This window comes from Notamacropus eugenii, chromosome 5 (assembly GCF_028372415.1).
Source record: "Notamacropus eugenii isolate mMacEug1 chromosome 5, mMacEug1.pri_v2, whole genome shotgun sequence".
Lineage (NCBI taxonomy): Eukaryota > Metazoa > Chordata > Mammalia > Diprotodontia > Macropodidae > Notamacropus > Notamacropus eugenii.
The window spans coordinates 291,842,929-291,863,450 of NC_092876.1; the positions used below are offsets into that span (position 1 = coordinate 291,842,929).

A 20,522-nucleotide genomic window follows, 5' to 3' on the forward strand; every position below is an offset into this window, starting at 1 on the left:
CTCTGGAAAGTATTATCTTCAGCTTAGGTAAGTTTGCTTGCTGGAGGTCACACAGCTATATTGGAATATCAACCAGGTCTTCCTGAGTTCAGGTCCAGCACTCTGTCAACCAGCAGCCTGTGTATGAATATCCTCATTTACAGCTTATGTGAATAAGGTATGAGGAGGTCATGAGGAAAGAGAAAAATAACTTTTTATGATTTTAAATAATATCTAATTCATAACTTCACTTTGGCAGAAAAGTCATTTTCCACTGGTTGGATCCCCAACAGTTGGATTTATTTTTTTACTTCATCAATGCCTGTGGTAGGAAACAGAAATACAATAAATTCGTTTTCCTGCCTACTCCAATAAGCAATGCTTTCCTATGTTTATGAATATCAGGCCTTCTTAGATTCTACTATATTTCAGTTTAATGAGAAGTATCATTAACTCATTGGTAAAACTCTTTTCTTAGAGAATAAATATAGTCCTTTCTTTAATGCTCAGTGAAAAAAGGCCTTACTAGATATTTCATCTACTTGAGAACAGACTAATATTACTGAATCCATTCTTAATTCAAGGTAAAGAAAAATAAAGCAATCCTTGGCTCTTTCAAATTAATGACATTGTTTTACAAGCAAGGTTACAACATTTTTCACTGTAAAATCTGAAGAGAAAGGTTAGGACAAACAGTAGAGGGCATAGAATTCTGAATTACACAGATTTATTCATAATATTTTTTGGTTTTGCTTTGCTCCTGATTTGCACACATGTTCATTTAAAGCAAGCAAACTGGTTAAAGTGATCAGTCTTTCTCCTGACACAGACTGTATCATTGTGCTCATCAACCTTATTTTAATGGAATATTTCTGCAAAACTCCTAGTAGATTTTCATAGTTACAAGGCACATCAACATGCATACGGTCCCAGTAAGGTTAGCTTGTGGCCTTTGGTCCTTAAAAAATAAAGATGGATATCTGTATTCCAATATTTTGAAAACATTTTCTATCTCATATAAAAACAACCAGAATTTCTTATTATTCTTACGTAGGATTTTCTTTAGCTAATTTCAATAACCCACAATATATTCATACAAATATATCATTTCCAGCTTGGCATTTTTTCATCTATTTATACTAACTCCCAGGTTCCTCTGTATTTTGAACTTTTGGAGTGAATATATTGGATTTATATAAATGTCTATGACTTTATACATTTATTTTTCATGATAGCAATATTTTACATAAAAATGTCTTTCTAGTCTTACTAGCCTGAGGTGTTTTATAAATATACCTAAATAAACACCCACAAAACAATATTTAGAATATTGACAATTTTCAATAAATTTTAAGTTCAGTAACTTAATCAAGTATTTTTCTTACCTAACTGGAAGCAAACAGTTTTAAAAACTTTTAAACTTTACTTTTAAACTTTTAAACTTTACTTTTTAAAAAGTAGCATAGTATTTAATTATGACAGAATAGCAAAGTAAATAAGCAGAGAAAGTATAACAATAAAATCATTATCAGCTCCTATCCTCTCATACCCATACAGACATACATACATAAATATGCACAATATCCATCAAGGGAAAGGTTTAGAGTTTTTTCCTTGAACTTATGCTCCCAAAAGTAAAGTTCAAAAGGGAGAATAAACTAGACCCCAGTGTCTTCTACTTGAAGTTAAAGCACCATTTTGAATTTTACACCCCCACCCCGCACACACAACAAATTGTGGGTTTTAAAGATATTTTAGTGGAAAAATCTGATGATGATGAGCCCTTTACACTTTGAAATATCCAAACCATAGCCCATCCTTTTTCTCCTACGAATAGATAGTATTATTCTGTTAGGTGAGTTCTCCAACTTCAAAAACGTAGTTCTACAAATAACTTGGAGTACTGCAAGACCAAAAATGATAAAGTCATGTCCCCCAGTGAATCCAGAAGTCCCCATGAAAAAGATTAGGGACCCTAGCCTTTAAAGGTTATGATTTCTTAGACTGAACATCCTAATTGCCAGACCAAGCTCATTCTTTCTCAGGCTTCTTTTCTGATTATTCAACATTGCCATCTATTAACTGGATAAATCTTCTAACCTTGTCTGCTTTTCCTATTCAAAATTTAACTATGCAGGGGAAGTTCTCACCCTACTCTAGGACATTCCTCGGGGTTATCAGTTATACATTTTGGACATCAGCTAACTGGAACTTTGTAATTTTTCCTTATACTCATTACATGAGAAAGAAATGACAAGAAGCTGATATAAGTATTCAAATAAGTAAATTTTAGAAAATGCCCTGGGGTCAACACAAATTTGACATCAATCTAGTGAGAACTGTTCTTCAGAGTTTTGATTTTGAGGCACTATTAGATACTGAATCCTCAGGTTATATTCTGTTTAATATTCAGACTATTTATTATTTACCAAGTTATAGACTAAGATAGAACAGACCTTTGACAGTATCTAATCTAATTCATTGATTTTATAAATAAAACCCAGAAAGTTAAGGTGATTGTGGAAGATGCAGAATTGGGATATGAAGACACAGAACAAGTCTTTTGACTGCAAAGGCAGTGTTCTTTTGTGTTATTCTGCATTAATTCTTCTTGGAATAAGATGGAGTTAAAATACTTAGTTAACTGAAATCAAGGCAAGCATTATGTACAAACACAAGGACAGCACATTTTGGGGGTAGTAGAATAAGGTGAAGGGATGACTAGATTCCTTTGTTTAAAGTGGGTGCTTATGAGGAATTGCCTACACATCTTTCAACTAACCAGAATAGGCTTTTAGAAGAGGAGAATAGTGTAATTTGCTTTAACAAAAAAAAGTAAGGTCCTGTGAGTTGCTAGAGAAGACAATCTCAGTGTCATTAGCAACCAGATAAATGGCTAGCAGGAGGGAACTTACAAAATTAAATTAAGATTGTTGAATAGTAATAAAAATAAATAAATAAAATAAGCTCTAATTTTGAATTTACATTTGTTTGGTTTGGGGTTTGTTTTTTTTTTTTTTTTGGTTTGATTTTTTTTTTTTTTATCTAGGCATAGAATCATTTCTTATGTATTCCGTTCATGAGGGAATCAGGGGAATACCTTTGGAACCAACTGACAAAATGGATGCTTTAATGCCGATATCAGGGACTTCATTTGCCGTGGGAATAGATTTCCATGCAGGTAAATAAACTTATTCATAATTTATTTATCAAATATTCATTTGATTTATTAAACATGACTGAAGTACCATCTTTCAAAGTACCATGGTAGTGGAAATGGGAAATAACAAAGTCAAATATAGATGATTTTTAAGCCTTTCACAAATCATTTTAAACATGTTCAGATGTTAGAAATCAAATATATAGTTTCCCTAAAACATAATATTAGAGTGACTACTTTGTTAACCTTTTATAAGCATCAGGTAGTACAGGTAGTCTTTTCATTTTCACTCTGCTTTTATAAATATCTCCATTGCTCAAATCGACGATGTTATGGTTATGAAATAAGCCAATTGTATGAGAGTAAGGGCTTTTAAGAAAAAAGAAAAGAAACTAGCACTGAAAACACAGTCTTATTCTAGAATATATTTAATTAACCATTAGCTATGCTAATCCAAGCAGTGGTGCACATAATCTGAAAAGTAGAAAATCCAAATATACTGTCTATTCTCTTTGACTTTTGAATCTATTATCAAATTGGGAACAAGTTTAGCTTTCTAATTATATTTACCACTACTAAAAATAACTGACATTTCATTACTAAACACCATCAAGGAAATGGAGAGAAGTCATCCTGCTAATATAAGTGTATTATGGAAAACTTACGCGAGGATAGAGTTGGATGTAGTAGACATTACCATTACTGGAGAAGGAGAATGTTAATTTATTTTTCACGTTAGTGGATAAATACTCATATGGTTTAAAAGATTTAACACTTACAATTCTCCAAAAGGTATTCACAACTATCATCCTCCACCTGAGAGTTTATACTTAGAGAAATGATTCTCTCCTCAGAGCTTTTGTCTTTACTAATCCATACACTTCCTGAGTTAACGATGAAGTGCTGGAACATGCGAATGTGCATACCAAGTGTTTTTATACTTGCGAAGACTTATTTTTATCTAGTGTCACCAAAACAAACAGCTTTTTTTGTTTACCATCTATAAAACTCTCTAAATATCAGCAGGTGGGCTTCCAGTAGTAAGATGTTTGTCTTCGATGAAACACATTTTGTTAAATCATGTGTTAATGAGGCTCTTGGCTACAACTTAATGAGTTGCTTGAAATCTTCATACACTTTTTATGGGTAATTTCATGAACTGAACTGAAACCAATCAAACCTTTAGAAGCACGAGGAGCTAGACCTTGATTAAATTTTGAGAAATATTTGCCCTTATTTGGTTTATTTTCATTGTGGGGGAAAAAAACAAAAATTAAGGTTGAAACAATTTTATTTGGATGATGTATTAGTTTTAGCCAAATTTCACTGGTACCCATCATGTGTGTTATTTTATTAAAAATAGAATACTTGAACAAATTTGAAAAAATTGTCTACATTTGGTATCTCCAATCCCTTTGTTGCTCACTCCTTATCTCCTTGAAGTCTGGCTTCTCACAGTGCAATTTTGGAAAAACTTTCTTAAAAGTCATTAATGATTTAATAATCACAAAATCCACTATTATTTTATCAAGTTCCATCTTCCTTGACCTTTCTTTGCTCTCATCTTCTAGAGGTTTCCTCCCCCTCTAGTTATGATATAGACTATATTCTTCTGGCTCTCCTTCTTCCTCTAATTCCCTCCCATCATTGATAGGATGGAATTGAAAGCACTCCACTCCATTTTAACCCTCATACCTTAACTAGGTGAGAATATGTCTCAATCAGTTATTTATGGGTCTTAGACAAAGTGCTTAGTGTGTCTTTGAATTGGAATGACATTTTACAAGAATTATATGCAGATAGGTCAAGGAAACTTGGCCAGATTCAAAAGTCACACATAAAGTATCAAAAAACATGAGACGGAACTGCATTTCATAAACTGGAGCAAGTGTGTATTTCTAGAAAATCTGAGTTGTATGAATTCCTCTCCTGAGGGAAAGGAAAAGCCTTAGTTTCAGCCTTGTCTAGGTAACAAGTATGCAAGTCCACCACCACCCATCTCTTTCATCTAGAGGAGGCTTCAATGAGTATGTAGAATTCTGGTCCTGCCGTCTTTCCTTTGGTGCCATAACTGGATTTGTGGCAGTGTGTATCAAGGGCTTTATAGCCTTTTTGTAACACCTCTTTGAAAAATTATCTGATGAAACTAATCTGGTCAACTTGTTGTAACTAAAGTTATCTGGCTAACTAATAGATTTTCAATTGATGCTCTTGATGGGAAGTACATTATTGTGAGCCCAAGGTCAGTGTTATCATAGAATCACCATTGACCCCTCTGAAATATTTATAACCCTGAAGGGAAGACTGAACCAAACTGTAGGGTCCTGCCTCATCAGTCGGAGAAGGATAAGGATAGGATAAGGATTCTCAAAGTTTCTATGACCTACTTCCTACATACAATTCAGAGTTGTAATTAGTTTGAACTTCAAAGTATGTACAGTATGATTTGTTAGCACTCACCTTTTTCAACCTCATTGAATACTACTTGTCACTCTTTAATCTCTCATCAGACTGGATCCCTGGTTATCATTTCTATACAATTTATCATTTGCTATGCTTATAATGTCATCCTCTTCTCAGTGTCTCTTCTGCCTTCCTATTCAACTATTCTTTTCTTCCAGTCCTTTACTTAAAGTCCAAATTGAATAGTATCCCTTCTAAAAGCATAACAGACTGAGAGTAGACTAAATGCCTGGGTTCAAGTCCTTTGTGACCTGGGGCAAGTCACTGAACCTTTTAGTGCCTCATGCAGCTAATAAATAATAATAAATAAATAATAATAAAATAATAATAAATAAATCGTTGAATTGTTACCAGTATGAATTGTTGCCTTTCTTCCTTCTGAGTTGTCAGCATCAGTGAACATGTATGCAAAATGTAGATACATCAAAAAAAAACCCTGTGAAATATGACTTTTAAAATAAATAAGCAGTGCTTTTATTTTTCTTCTTCATTCATTCCTTCACTTTTTTAAATATATTACTGATCATTTTTTTCTATCTGCTACAACGTACCATATTCTTTTCAAGTCTCTGTAATTACCTTAGAATATTAAGATGAATTTTTATAAGGCAGAAGAAACAAAATAAGTTATTTTGTTAAAGTGATTTGACCCTACAATTATTTAACTACTTACTCCTTGAAAGTAAACTGCTTACCCAAGTGAGTTAATTACCTGATTCTATATAGTTCCCTAAAAATGTGTAATTTACCAAAAGGTATCATGAAAGGCATATTAATTCATCTCTGCTTAGAGAAAAAAATGGCTTTCAGGGAATATTCTCCTGTTAACTATAAGGCAAAATGAATATTGATGAAATAGAAAAAGAATTTATTCATCTCACACCTATCCTAAAAAACCCTCCTAATATTTATTAAATGATTATTATTCCTCACATCTCTGTGAGAAAATTAGATGGTACTAATTATTAGCCTCTATTATAGATAAGGTAATTAAACACAGATGCTCAATAACACACATTTAACATACTGATCCTATACTATTCTTTTCTTAATATGTTTTCTCACTTTAATTTTTTAAAAGTTTTTTTAATTTAATTATTTCTATATGGAAGAAAATACTATTTTTCCTGGAATGGCAAAGTGACTTAACATCTGCAAGTTTCAGTTTCTTTCCTCATCTAAAAATGAGAAGTTAAGATAAAATAGCTTTTAAAAACTTATTTTCATTGGAAATCAAGGAGATGTTGATCAGTTGTGGAATGACTGAACAAGTTGGGGTATATGAATGTAATGGAATACTATTGTTTCATAAGAAATGATGAGCAGGCAGATTTCAGAAAAACCTGGAAAGACTTACATGAACTGATGCAAAATGAGTGGAACTAGAACACTGGACACAGTAACAGCAACATTGTGTGATGATCAAGTATAAATAACTTAGCTCTTCTCAGCAATACAATGATCCAAAACAATTCCCAAGGACTCATGCTAGAAAATGCTATCCACATCCAGAGCAAAAACTGATGTAGTCTGAAAGCAAATCAAAGTATACTGCTTTCATTTTCCTTACTTTTTCATGTTTTCTTACTTTCAGTGTGTTCCTTCTTTCATAACATGACTAATATAGAAATAAGTTTTACATGATTGCACATTTATGACTATTTAGGGAGAGGGAGAGCAAGGAGAGAGAGAAAATTTGGAACTCAATTTTATAAAAAAAAGAATGATAAAAATTGTCTTTACAAGCAAATGGTTAAAAAAACCCAAAATGCTATTTATATAAAAAGTTTCTTTCCAATTAAAAGCTATTATTCAATCCTTCTATATGATGTCTTCCTAAAGTAAAGAGGTATGACATAAGGATGGTATAGTTATGTAAGTAAAGATTATAGAATGTCACAGAAAATGTATATTGTCATAAAGAAATAACTGTAAACTTATTTCAGTCTCGAAGAGAGTCTGTATGTTCAGTTGATCTTTACTATGGAATGGATACTAAAGACAATTAAGTGTGAGAATTGCTTTTTAAGTATATAGAATCATTTGAAACAAAATAATGAGGAGTGGGTTTGGAAGAATATTGAAAGAAGAATTTCAGATTGAAATTTGGAAGTACACTGTAAAAGTGAATTTAGATCTTTTTATTTTTAAATTTAGTTTGAACTTGGACAAGACACTTTTTTAACCTTCTGTGAAGAAAAAATCATGTAAACAGAGTTGTTGAGTGTATTTACTAACAAGCTATTTTTATATACTTAGCAGTGTTATTTATATTTAAAAATATAAATGATTCTAAAGTATATCTCAGTACAGTATGAAGCCCATTTTTATAATACATATCATACCTAAGAATAATAACATTGAATTTCTTTTAAAAATTTCAATTAGTCTTTATCCCTACCTCACCCTCAAGTAATATAATACTAGTTTTATTTTGAAGTGCATTGAGATGGAAACTATCTGTCTATCTATCTGTCTATCTATCTATCTATGTACACACATATTTACACACACACACATGTATACACACATGTGTGTATACATGTGTGTGTGTGCGTATACAGTTCTTTCATCCCCTTCCTCGCATAATCACCATATTGTCTGCTGTAATTCTCTGTAAATAGTAGGTATAGATTAATACATTCTGGACACCTGAAAGCAGAAATAACACAGTAAGGAAACCCACTGTTTTCAGAGAAAATAAATGAAATAAATTTCCAAAGTATATCTGGTAAAGAGTAAATAGCAGCCTATGTTTGAAGAAGTTAAGTGAGAATTTAACAACACAGAGTGCCTAGTCAGTGGACCCAATACAATGACAAGAAAAACATAATAGTAAATAAAAGCTGAAAAGGGACTTTGAGATCATGTTGTTACGTAATGTATACATTAATTCATTTTTTTCTCGAGGCTTCCCTTTGTTTATGATCTCACTCACTTTTCTCTCTGACCCTTTGTTAAAACAGGTCTCTTAAAAGTAATAAAGAAATGGGAATATGTTTTAATGTCAATTTAAGCTATATAGCCAGGTTTACCCATTCAATGACAGATAGTTGCTCGATTAAACTTTTTGTTCTAGGCTTTGCAAAATATGCTTCATTAGAGTGAGGGAGAACCGAGCTATGAAGACTAAGGGATAGGATATCTGTAAACTACTCTAGAGAGTAATAAGGAAGAAAGCAATCATCAGTCTTCCATAATCTTTGAGTCAAACTCCCTGCCAGTTTTTGCCTTTTTTACCTTATTTTTAGCTCTTTTTAATAAAGAACCTGTGATTTCACTGGTCTAAGGAATTTCCAGCGAGTAGATTCTTTGTTAATGTAGATCAGCATCTTCTTTGCTAAATGATTTGCAAAGAGGCACATGGCCAGCATGTGTCAGAGGCAGGATATCAACTTTGGTATTTCTGTCTCCCAGATTGGCTCTTTATCCACCATGCCATGACATCACTTTCCAGTTCTATAAAAGAGTTAAAACCAGGAAAAAAGTATAAAGCAGCTTACCTATTTGCTCATATTTTTTCTCTTTCACTTAATGTCACATGAAATGAGTTTCCTTATTGTCCAGTAGTATCATGAACACCCAAGAATAAAGATGAGAAAATAGGAAATTACAATTACTTTTTCTTAATGAAAATGATTGTGTCATAGAAAAGTGGCGCATGTTAATTATAAGTGACTTAATTTACAGAAAATCTTTACTTTCCAAATTTTTTACAATGAAAAAGATGTTGTTCCAGTGCTTCCATTTTATAAAGTTTATTTCATTTGGATCTCACCAGATTTTGTTCCTAAGAATTAAAGCTTTTCATAGAGAAAGTATTTCACCATTAGAAACAATTCTAGTTACTGTCGTCCTAAGAAGAAAAACCCTGTGGCTAGATTTAAAATCTTCAAAGGTTGCTTATCGCTGGAAAAACCCTGTCCAACTAAAAACATGGAACTTTGAAAATCCTGGACCTGCTGGGTGGTCTCCCTTCTGAAGAATGAATATTGTATTTGATGATTTAATAAATGTGTTTTTAGCAGAGAAAGAAGTCTGCAAAATAGACACTATTTTGTATACATTTTTTATTTCAACACATAGGTTAAGAAATGTTTTGTTTTTAGTTGTTAAAATATTTGTGAATGTGTTTTTCAACAATCAAATAATACCTCCAGGATGGAAATTCAATAGAACTTAATCCGTTCTTCATGTATTGGCTATACATGTACACATTTTCAAGACTTCTCCTGATTTCCCCAAACACATTTCTTTTGGCACATCTTGTAATGATTCTATTGTTTCTGAATATTCTTGTATACTCTGAAAAAAAGATTGTGAAATATATATATATTGATATTTTCAATCCTTTATGCAGAAAAATGACAACGAACACAATGAAAGTGCTACTGAATTTTTGAATAACCAGGTGTTAAAGCAAAATCTCTGACTGCCATATTTGCTTCTTGTCTCTGTTAAAGTTTCATTAAAAAAAGAGAAATGTAATTAGTAAAACAAAATTTTCCTTAGGTTAATGGTACTGCCATTACTTTTGTGAAGTTAAATGTCCTTCTTTAAACAATCACAAGCATATTGTGCTTGCTGAACATAACATGTCCTGGAGGGGAGGAAGCTTCATCAGTAAACCTAGTAATTTAAAACTATATTAATTCAGAACTAATAGAGATAAATGAGTCAATATTGCAGAATTGTTTTAAGAAATGCAATTTATTTCAGATATGTAACAATATACTACAGAATTGTGGGGGAGAATCAATTATAAGTAAATACAAATATGTATTTCTTAGAATATGCACACCGTAGTTTCAAGTAGACTAAAAACCCTAATTGAAGCAGCATGTGCATAATTAATTTTCTTAGTAGATGTTGTATGTATATAAATAGATAATATATAGTTTATGTATAGATTATATGTGTAAATATATATGTACACATGTATACATATGTGTATATATATCTATATATATATTTATATACACACAAATACTCAGATATTCCACCTGAGTTGGATCAGCTGTGTGCTGTGGAATTGTGTGATTTTCAAATGATCAGGTTTTCCTTTGTTCAGAGAAAATGCCTATCATTCGGCAGCAATGTCTTCTATTAACACAGTATAGCAGAAAGTTTCACAGGAATGTTTTAACCCCTCACAATTTTTACTGGAAGCAGACACTAACTCAATGAATTTTGAAATGTGACATGGATATTTAATCCAGTGCTTTAAACTTTTGACAAGCATTTTTCCAACTTATTGCCTTGATTCTTTTTAAAATAGACTTTCAGTGTTAAGTTCATGCCATTAAATTTAACAGTGCCCCTCTACCCCCAAATTAGAAAAATGAATGCTTTAAAAAACTTTGAAAAAAACTACAAAGTAAGTGTATGTCATAAACATGAATTCTAGAAGGGTGGCCTAGTTTTCTTTTTCTCTTTTTTTCATTTTTCTTAGTTGGCCTTTGCCTCTTTTAGTACTTATGCCAATTATACAGGACCCTCAATCTGGGCTTCCTAGCTTGAACTTTTTCTGATTAAGTACCCCCAAATGAAGCATTTTATCCAGTTCTGTCTTATTGGGCAGGGCTCATATGCAGAATACCTCTATTTCCTTTGTGACTTTATCAAAACTGAATGGTTTTATAATGTATTACTTCAAGGCCATAATCTGACAAACCAATCCATGCTAAGGTATTAATCTCTAATAAGGGCCAATACTTTCAAGATCTTCTGCTTTTGATCTGAGTACAAACCCCAAGGAATAAATCTTTGATTAATTCATTGAGGGGGGAAAAGGAGGTTAAGGTGATCTTTCGTAACTTTAAATCACAGAATAGGTAAAAAATTATTCTTCTCCATAGCCTGCATTTCAGTCATAGCTGTTCAATTCAATCTGACAAACATTTACTGAGGGTTAAAGTAAATTTCTTCAAGGCTTCGGAAATATAGAAAGTTTAAATAAGACAACAAATTCTGCTCTTATGGAATTTATAGTCTAATGGAAGGTATGATACAGAGACTAGTAGGCAGAGCTGACTAATACTCACTTAACTATGTTGACATAGCTTACCTTCTTTTCTAGTTTTCTTTACCTGAAGTATGATGGGGAGTTTATTTTTTAAAAAAGAATATGTTCAACCTTTGGAAAAGCTTTTCTGAGAAAGCAAGTGATATATTAGTTTCTCTTTTTGATGCCTCTTTTAAAAAGAAAAATATGACAGCTTCTGAGATCATTGACTATGTTTTTAATCAGGTAAATAATTGTCTAGTTAACAGAAACAAATTAATTTTTTGGAGTGGTTTATAAATAATGCCTTTAATTCTAGCTAATCATTCATTCTCGTTCTCTCCAGAGAGCCAGGGCAAGAAGTCTTGTTGATTCTTTAGTAGGCAGCAACTTCTCTCTGTCTCTTCACTTAAGTTCAGCACTATACAGACTGATTATAGCTCTATGGGTAATCATTTTGTGTGGCTATCACATGGACCATGATGAATAAATTTAAGAAAGTAAGATACGGAAGAAACAAAACAGCGAAGGGAAGGAAAGAGAATATAAGGGAAAGAAAAAAGAATGAAAGAGGAACAAAGGGAAAAAAGGTAAAGAAAAAATGATAGTTTCAACTGATTTGAACTTTCTAAAATGAGGAGGCATCACTCTATAACTAGAGGAAGAAGATGGTTCCAAGCAGAGAAAAGAAGGGATCTATGGATACCCCAGTTAATCCTTGACCAAAATGCTTGTTTGATACTGTTAGAAAAAGCAGTGTTTGATGAATTTCTTATGGTTTTCCTTACTTTTAATAGCAGTTACAGCTTAGTGCTGATTCAATCTTTAACTACTGCTATAAATTCTAATTCCAGGAACAGTCATTGACTTTACCTAGCTTGTTTGTTCAATAGGTGAATTTATAAAATTATAATTTGGCTGACTGGCCAGACTTCACCTGAAACATTTTAAAAAGCTTAGTTTTAAGTTAATGGGCTCCCTTTTCTTAGTGGATGTAGGTAGTGGAAGAAATTTATCCAAGTGAATACACAAAATGCTGGAAAGGAATGGGACCTTAGAGCTCATGTTCATCTAATCTAGCCACTTCATCTTAGAAATGAGGAATCTGAAGCCCAGAGAGATGAAAGAATTTCTTAATCCAGCTGTGGAAAGGATATGTGTTTGAACTTTACTCCTAGTTCTCACCATTATGATGTCTCATAGCACTACACTAATTTCAGCATTTAGTATTAAATTAAGATTTAGGGTCTGAGAAGGAATCCACAAGTTCCTTTTTTTCTAGAGTTAATATAAAATTTTAGTAATTTAATAAAATCATATATGTAGAACCAGAAGAGACCTGAGAGGACATCCGAGATCAACTGTGTTGTGTTGTAGAAGAGGGAAATGAGGCTCAGAATATATAAAGGAACTTGTCCAAGTTCACGAGACTCCTCTGATTCCAAAGCCAGTTTTATTTAAACTATGCCTAATTATAGATATCCTAATTAGGGAAACAGTTGATACAGTTTAGCATTAATGTTAAGGAGCCTGACAACTATCACTAATCCCTCATGGATCTTTCTACTACTTAAAAGCACATATATAAATTGTGCCTTGGGGAAAATTCTGCGTCTCCTAGAGTATAGTAGGATAAAATATTATTAGTAGTAACAAACTTGGATTACATTAAGTACAGTTACAGAATTTTAGGTTGTTTAGCTTGGAGAATACTAAGAGAGAACTCTTTTATAAGCAGTATGCCAATCAGTAGTTTTTCATTCCACTGAGAACTGAGCAATTAAATAGACTTCAATTAGATGCAGAAATGAACTTGAATGTCAAATTGCAAAAGCTTAAAACAAAATAAACAAAAAACCCAAAATAGAACAAAAAGGAGATGAATTTCCAAGAGAGGTTATAGACTTTGATTGGCTGATGATCTTTAAGGAGACAGTACACAATTATTTTTCCTGAACTCTTTAGACATTTATTTGTCTGAAAGCAGGAACCGAGACAAATGATTTTTTCCCAAATCTCTGTCCCTATCTACTATATCTAATAATACTAGTACTATTCTATAAACAAAAACATTGATAGTTTATATGATACCATTTTAAGACATTTCTTTTTAAGATCTTACCTCAACTTAATGTTGTTTGAATAAATATTAGGCACACAAAACCTGTAGATTCCTGGATCTATATACAGGAAATAGACTGGGTGATAAACGCAATTATTCCCTGGAAATCTTGTAAACTACTTACCATTAAGTTGTAGTTAGCATTAAGGGGAAGGACCAGCCTTCATACTGGGCATTCTTAGAAAAAAAACCATGAATCAAACCTTATAATCTCCAAATTAGCTAGATTGATGAAAGGTATCTGGAAAGGACTGAATGCTATAATTTCAATAACTGAAAAAGTTATTTTAATTCAATGGCATTTCATTATTTCTGGTTGTGAAAGAAAATACATAGTCCTAAAAAGTCAGAATGCAAGTTTTTGGTTAGAATGAAAAAGAATGTTCCCAAAATTTTGTGTTGAAGATACATTTGAAAATATAGTATCATATAACTGTCAGCATTAAGAATGAAAGAATTTCCTCTTTTTAAAAATTTTCATCTTAGCCATGTTGCAAAAGAAAATACAGAAAAGAATTAAACAAGAAAAATGAATATATTAAAAAATAAAAGTATCTTCCATCTACATTCAAAGTTCATCAATTCTTTCTAGAGGTGCATAGTATTTTTCATTATGGGTCCTTTAGAATTGTCTTGGATCATTGTCTTGATCAGAGTAGCTAACTCTTTCACAAGTGATCATCCTTATAAGATTATTGCAAACAATGTTCTCTAGGTTCTTCTCACTTTGCTTTGCATCACTTCATATAAATCTTCCCAGGTTTTTCCTGAAATATAAATCTAATAGTGGTATTGCTGGATCAAAGGTTCTGCACATTTTTATAGTTCTTCTCCCCCACTTTCCTGTATTGTAAGATAGATTTTCATACCAAAGTAAGTGTGCATTTTATTCCTTCCTTGAGCCAAATATGATGAGAGTAAGCTTCACATTTTCCCTTTCACCTTCTCTGTTTTTCTGTCTATTGAAAAGTCTTTTTCTTGCCTCTTTTATGAGAGATAATTTGCCCCATTTCATTTCTCCCTTTCTCCTCCCAATATATTCCTCTCTCACCCCTTAATTTTATTTGTTTAGTTATGATCTCTTCCTGTTCAACCCACCCTGTGCTCTGTCTCTGTCTGTCTCAGTGTCTGTCTGTCTCCCTCCCTCCCTCCCTCTCTCTCTTTCTCTCTCTCTCTCTCTCTCTCTCTCTCTCTCTCTCTCTGTATGTGTGTGTGTTTGTATAATCCCATCAACTACTCAGATACTCAAAAAAGTTTCAAGAGTTACAAATATTGTCTTTCCGTGTAGGAATATAAACAGTTCAACTTTAGTAAGTCCCTTATAATTTCTCTTTCTTGTTTACCTTTTCATGCTTCTCTTGATTCTTGTGTTTGAAAATCAGATTTTCTTTTCAGCTCTTGTCTGTTCATCAAGAATGCTTCAAAGTCCTCTATTTCATTTAAAAACCATTTTTTCCCCTGAAGTATAATACTCAGTTTTGCTGAATAGGTGATTCTTGGTTTTATTCCTAGTTCCTTTGACTTCTGTAATATCATATTCCAAGTCCTTCTTTCCCTTAATGTAGAAGCTGCTAGATCTTGTGTTATCCTGATTGTACTTCCACAATACTTGAATTGTTTCTTTCTAGCTGCTTGCAATATTTTCTCCTTGACCTAGTAACTGTGGACTTTGGCTACAATTTTTCTAGGAGTTTCTCTTTTTGGATCTCTTTCAGGAGGTAATTGGTGGATTCTTTCAATATTTATTTTACCCTCTGGTTCTAGAATCTCAGGGCAGTTTTCCTTGATAATTTCATGAAAGATGATGTCTAGGCTCTTTTTTTCATCATGGCTTTCAGGTAGTCCCATAATTTTTAAATTGTCTCTCCTGGATCTATTTTCCAGGTCAGTTGTTTTTCCAATGAGATATTTTACATTATCTTATATTTTTTCATTTTTTTGGTTTTGTTTTGTGATTTCTTGGTTTCTCATAAAGTCATTAGCCTCCATCTGTTGCATTCTAATTTTGAAAGAACTATTTTCTTCAGTGAGCTTTTGGACCTCCTTTTCCATTTGGCTAATTCTGCTTTTTAAAGCATTCTTCTCCTCATTGGCTTTTTGAACCTCTTTTGCCAATTGAGTTAGCCTATTTTTAAAAGTGTTATTTTATTCGGCAGTTTTTTGGGTTTCCTTTAGCAAATTGTTGACTCGCTTTTCATGATTTTCTTGCATGTCTCTCATTTCTCTTCCCAATTTTTCCTCCATCTCTTTTACTTGATTTTCAAAATCCTTTTTGAGCTCTTCCATGGCCTGAGACTACTGAATATTTATTTTTGATGTTTGGGATACAGAAGCTTTGACTTTTATGCCTTTCCCTGTTGTTAAGCATTGTTCTTCCTCATCAGAAAGAATGGGAGAAGCTATTGTTCACCAAGAAAGTAATCTTCTGTAGTCGTATTTTTTCTTCCTTTTTTGAGCATTTTCCCAACCAGTTACTTGACTTTTAGATCCTTTGTCAAAAATAGGGTACATTCTGGGGATCTGTAAGATCTCAGTTCCTCCAAGGTGGCACAATCAAGCCTGTACACTGGTCTGGGAGCAGCAAGAAACTTTTGTGCCCAGAATCTGGGAGTAGTAGAATTTCCTCCCCACAACCACCTTGCCTTCAGTTCCACCAAGCCAACACTGGGGGCTGAGATTCAGATCATCTGCTCAATTCCCTCAGGAGCTTTAAGTGGGGGCAGGGCCACCACACAGGGCTCAATTCCCCCAGGGGCTTTATGATGAGTCCTTCAAGAATGGGTGCTGGCTGCTCCCTGCCATGGGAGCCCTGACCTGCTATTGCCTCTGTTGCTGCTGCCTGAGGCCAAAGTTATGGGGACATCCTGCTCCTTCTTGGCCAGCTGAAAAAAAAACCCTCACTGACATTTGACACCTATGGGTTAAGGGATCTGCGCTGCCACTGGGGATTCTGTTGCTGAAGCCTGCTCAGTCCTGCTTCTCCTAGTGTTGTGTGGCCAAGGCTGGGCTGGGCTCTACCCTGGGCTAAAAATATCCACTCCATTGTTCTGTGGCTTCTGTTGCCCTTGAATTTGTTGAGAGTCTTTCTTTACAGATATTTTATGGGCTGTGGGGGAAGAGCTAGTGTATGTGTATCTTTCTACACTGCCATCTTGCTTCGCCCCCCAATGCCCAAGATTTTTATAAATTTGTCTCATTTCCTTATATGTTAGAGAAATGAGGCCTTTATCAGGGAAACTTGCTATAAAATTTTTCCCAGTTTTCTACTCTTTTTCAAATTTTGGCTGTATTAGTCTTGTTTATACAAAAACTTTTAAACTTCATATAATCAAACTTATCAATTTTACTTCCTGTGATCCTCTCTATTTTTCATTTGATCATAAAATCTGACTATATCCATAGTTCTTACAGGCACATTTTCCCATGCTTCTCTAAGTTATGATAACACCCTTTATTTTTAAATTATTCATTTGTATTTATTGTATCTTGGTATACAATATGAGGCACTGGTCTGTGCCTAGTTTCTGCCAAACTGCTTTCCAGTTTTCCCAACAGTTTTTGTCAAATATTTTGTTCTTACCCATCAAACACAAAATTGCTATGACCATTTACACCAGTATACCGTTTCCCTAATCTATTCTACTGACCCGCCACTATTTCTTAGACAATATGAGATTGTTTTGATAGCTATTGCTTTGTAATATAGTTGGAAATATTGTACTGTGAAGCTACCTTCACATTTTTTTATTGGTACTCTTGATATTCTTGACCCTTTATTCTTCCAGATGAACATTTTTGTTATTTTTTTCTAACTCTGTAAAATAATTATTTTGTGGTGTGATTGGTATGGTGCCGAATAAGTAAATTTACTTAGATAGAATTATACTTTTTACTCTATTCACTTGACCTATTTATAATAAATTAATATTTTTCCATTTTTTAGATATGTCTATTTGTATGGAAGGTATTTTGTAGTTGTGTTCATATAATTCCTGGATTTTTCTTGGCAGGACAACTCTTAAGTATTTTACATTGTCATCAGTTATTTTAAATGGATTTCTCTTTCTATATATTTCTGCTGGGTTTTCTTGATAGGACATAGAAATGCTGAGGGTTTATTTTATATCCTGAAATTTTGCCAAAGTTGTTGTATCAAATAGTGCTTTAATTGATTCTCTAGGTTTCTCTAAGTACACAATCATATTATCTGAAAAGAGTGATAGTTTTGTTTCCTCCTTGCCTTTGTTTTTAATTTTATTGCTATAGTAAGGGCAGCTAGGTGGTGGGGTGGATAAAGTACCAGTGCAGGAGTCAGGAAGACCTGAGTTCAAATCTCACCTCAGACATGACACTCACCAGCTGTGTGACCTTTTGCAAGTCATTTAACCCCAATTGCCTCATCCTGGATCATCTCCAGTCTTCATGATGAACATCAGGTCACTGGATTCAGATGGCTCTGGAGGAGAAGTGAGGCTGGTGACCTGCACAGCCCTCCCTCACTCAAAGTGCAAAGTCAAGTGCAATTCATGTCATCATTTCTCTGATGGCATGGTCTTCTTTGGCACCAAAGGACGAACACACATTGCTATTGTACATTTCTGGTACAAAACTGAATAATAGTGATGATAATGGACATTCTTGCTTCATCTCTGAACTTATTGTAAAGGCTTCAAGTTAATCCTCATTACAAATAATTGCTTTTAGTTTTGCTTAAGTACTAATTATCTTTTTAAGAAAGACCACATTTATTTCTGTGTCTTCTCGTGTTTTTCATAGAAATGAGCATTGTATTTTTATCAAAAGTTTTTTTTCTTCATCTATTGATATAATTTCATTATTGATACAGTTGATGTTGCTGATGGCTTTCCTAATATTGAACTAGTCTTGCATTCATGGTATAAATTCCCTTTGGTCATAATATATAATATTTCTGATATATTTAATAATATCCTTGCTAGTATTTTATTTAAAATTTTTACATCAGTATTCATTAAGGAAAATTATCAACAGATTTCTTTCTCTGTTTTTGGTCTCTGTGATTTAGGTACTAAAACCATATTTATATCATAAAAGGAATTCAGTAGAATGTCTTCTTTATCTATTTTTTTCACTACTTTACATGGTTTTGGGGTTATATTTTCCTAAAATGTTTTGTAGAATTCATTTATTAATCTATCTGGTCCTGGGGATTTTTTTCTAAAGAACTCATTGATGGTTTGTTCAAATTCTTTTTCTAAGCTAGGTATATTTAAATTTCTATAACCTATTCAGCAAATCTAGGCAGTTTGTATTTTTTTCTAAATATTCATCTGTTTCACTTAGATTATCAGTTTTATTGGTACATAATTGGTGGCTCTAAATAATGGTTTTATTTACATGTTTATTGAAGGTACATTCACACTTTTCACTTTTGATGCTAATAATTTTATTTTCCTCTTTCTTTTTTAATCAAATTAACCAATTCTTTATTGATTTTGTATTTTTTCATAAAGCCCATTCCTATTTTCCTAGTTTCATATATATATTATATATATATATAATATATATATATGTTCATTTTTAAAACTTTCATCTTTATTAATCTCTCCTTTAATTTTCAGGATTTCCATCTTGGTGTTTAATTGGGGAAGGTTAATTTGTTCTTTTCTTGCTTTTTTTTTTATTTGTCTTCTCAGTTTATTGATCTCTCTTTCTTTTATTCATGTACACGTTTAGAGATATAAATTTTCCCCTAAGCAGTTCTTTGGCTGCATCCACAAATTTCGGAATGTTGTCCCATCATTCTTATTCTCTTTAATGAAATTATTATCTCTATGATTTGTTCTTTGACCCAATCTTTCTTTAGGATTAGATTTTTTTAGTCTCCTATTAATTTTTAGTTGATGCTTCCATAGCACTTTATTAAATGTATTTTTATTGCATTATGGTTTTAAAATGATGCATTTTCCTCCAAATCACTATAGCTTAGAAAAATTAAAATCAAAACAACTTGAAGGTACCACTTCACATCTGTCAGAGTAGCTAAAGTGACAAAAAAAAGGAAAATGTTGGATATTAGAGGGCATGTGGGAAAACTGGGACATTGATACACTGTTGGTAGAACTGTGAACTGATCTAACCATTCTGGAAAACAATTTAGAACTATACACCCAAAGGACAATGAAACTGTTTATACCCTTTGATCCAGCAATACCACTGTTAGGTTTATATCTCAAGGAGATTTTTTTTAAAGGGTAGGGAGGGGAAGACCTACTTGTCCAAAAATATTTAGAACAGAATTTGAAATTGAGGGGATACCCTTGGTTGGGGACAGGCTGAACAAGTTGTGGTATTTGATTGTGGGGGAATATTATTATGTTATAAGAATGACAAGCAGACAGATTTCAGAAAAAAAAACAAAACCTGGAAAGACTTACATTAACTAATACAATGTGAAGTGACCAGAACCAGGAATATATTGTACACAGTAACAGCATTATTGTATGATGAACTATGTACAGCTGAGCTAATCTCAGTAATACAATAATCCAAGACAATCCCCAAGGCCTTATGATGAAACATGCTATCTACCTCCAAAAAAAGAACCAATTCTCTGAATACAGACTAAAACATATTATTTTTCCTTCTTCTCGATTGTAAAAACTCTTCTTTGTTTACTTCTTTTATGTGAGGTAATTTTCTGTTCTTCTTTTTTACCTTTCTCCATTTTTTATATCATCTCAACATAATTAAATCATTTCCACATCCTCTTTTTATGTAGAATCCTTTTAAGGGCCCTAATATTGATAAAGTTG

At 32.8% G+C, this 20,522-nt stretch overlaps 1 protein-coding gene across 3 annotated transcripts in view; it reads left to right on the plus strand.

The window, feature by feature from the left end:
* LRP1B (LDL receptor related protein 1B) overlaps positions 1-20,522 on the plus strand; it is a 2,222,640-nt gene that overhangs the window by 1,563,860 nt on the left and 638,258 nt on the right. For all 3 annotated transcript variants that reach the window (XM_072613193.1, XM_072613191.1, XM_072613192.1), the window contains one exon: positions 3,029-3,160. In XM_072613193.1, coding sequence (XP_072469294.1) covers positions 3,029-3,160 — 132 coding nt within the window. The remainder of the gene's footprint in view (positions 1-3,028; positions 3,161-20,522) is intronic.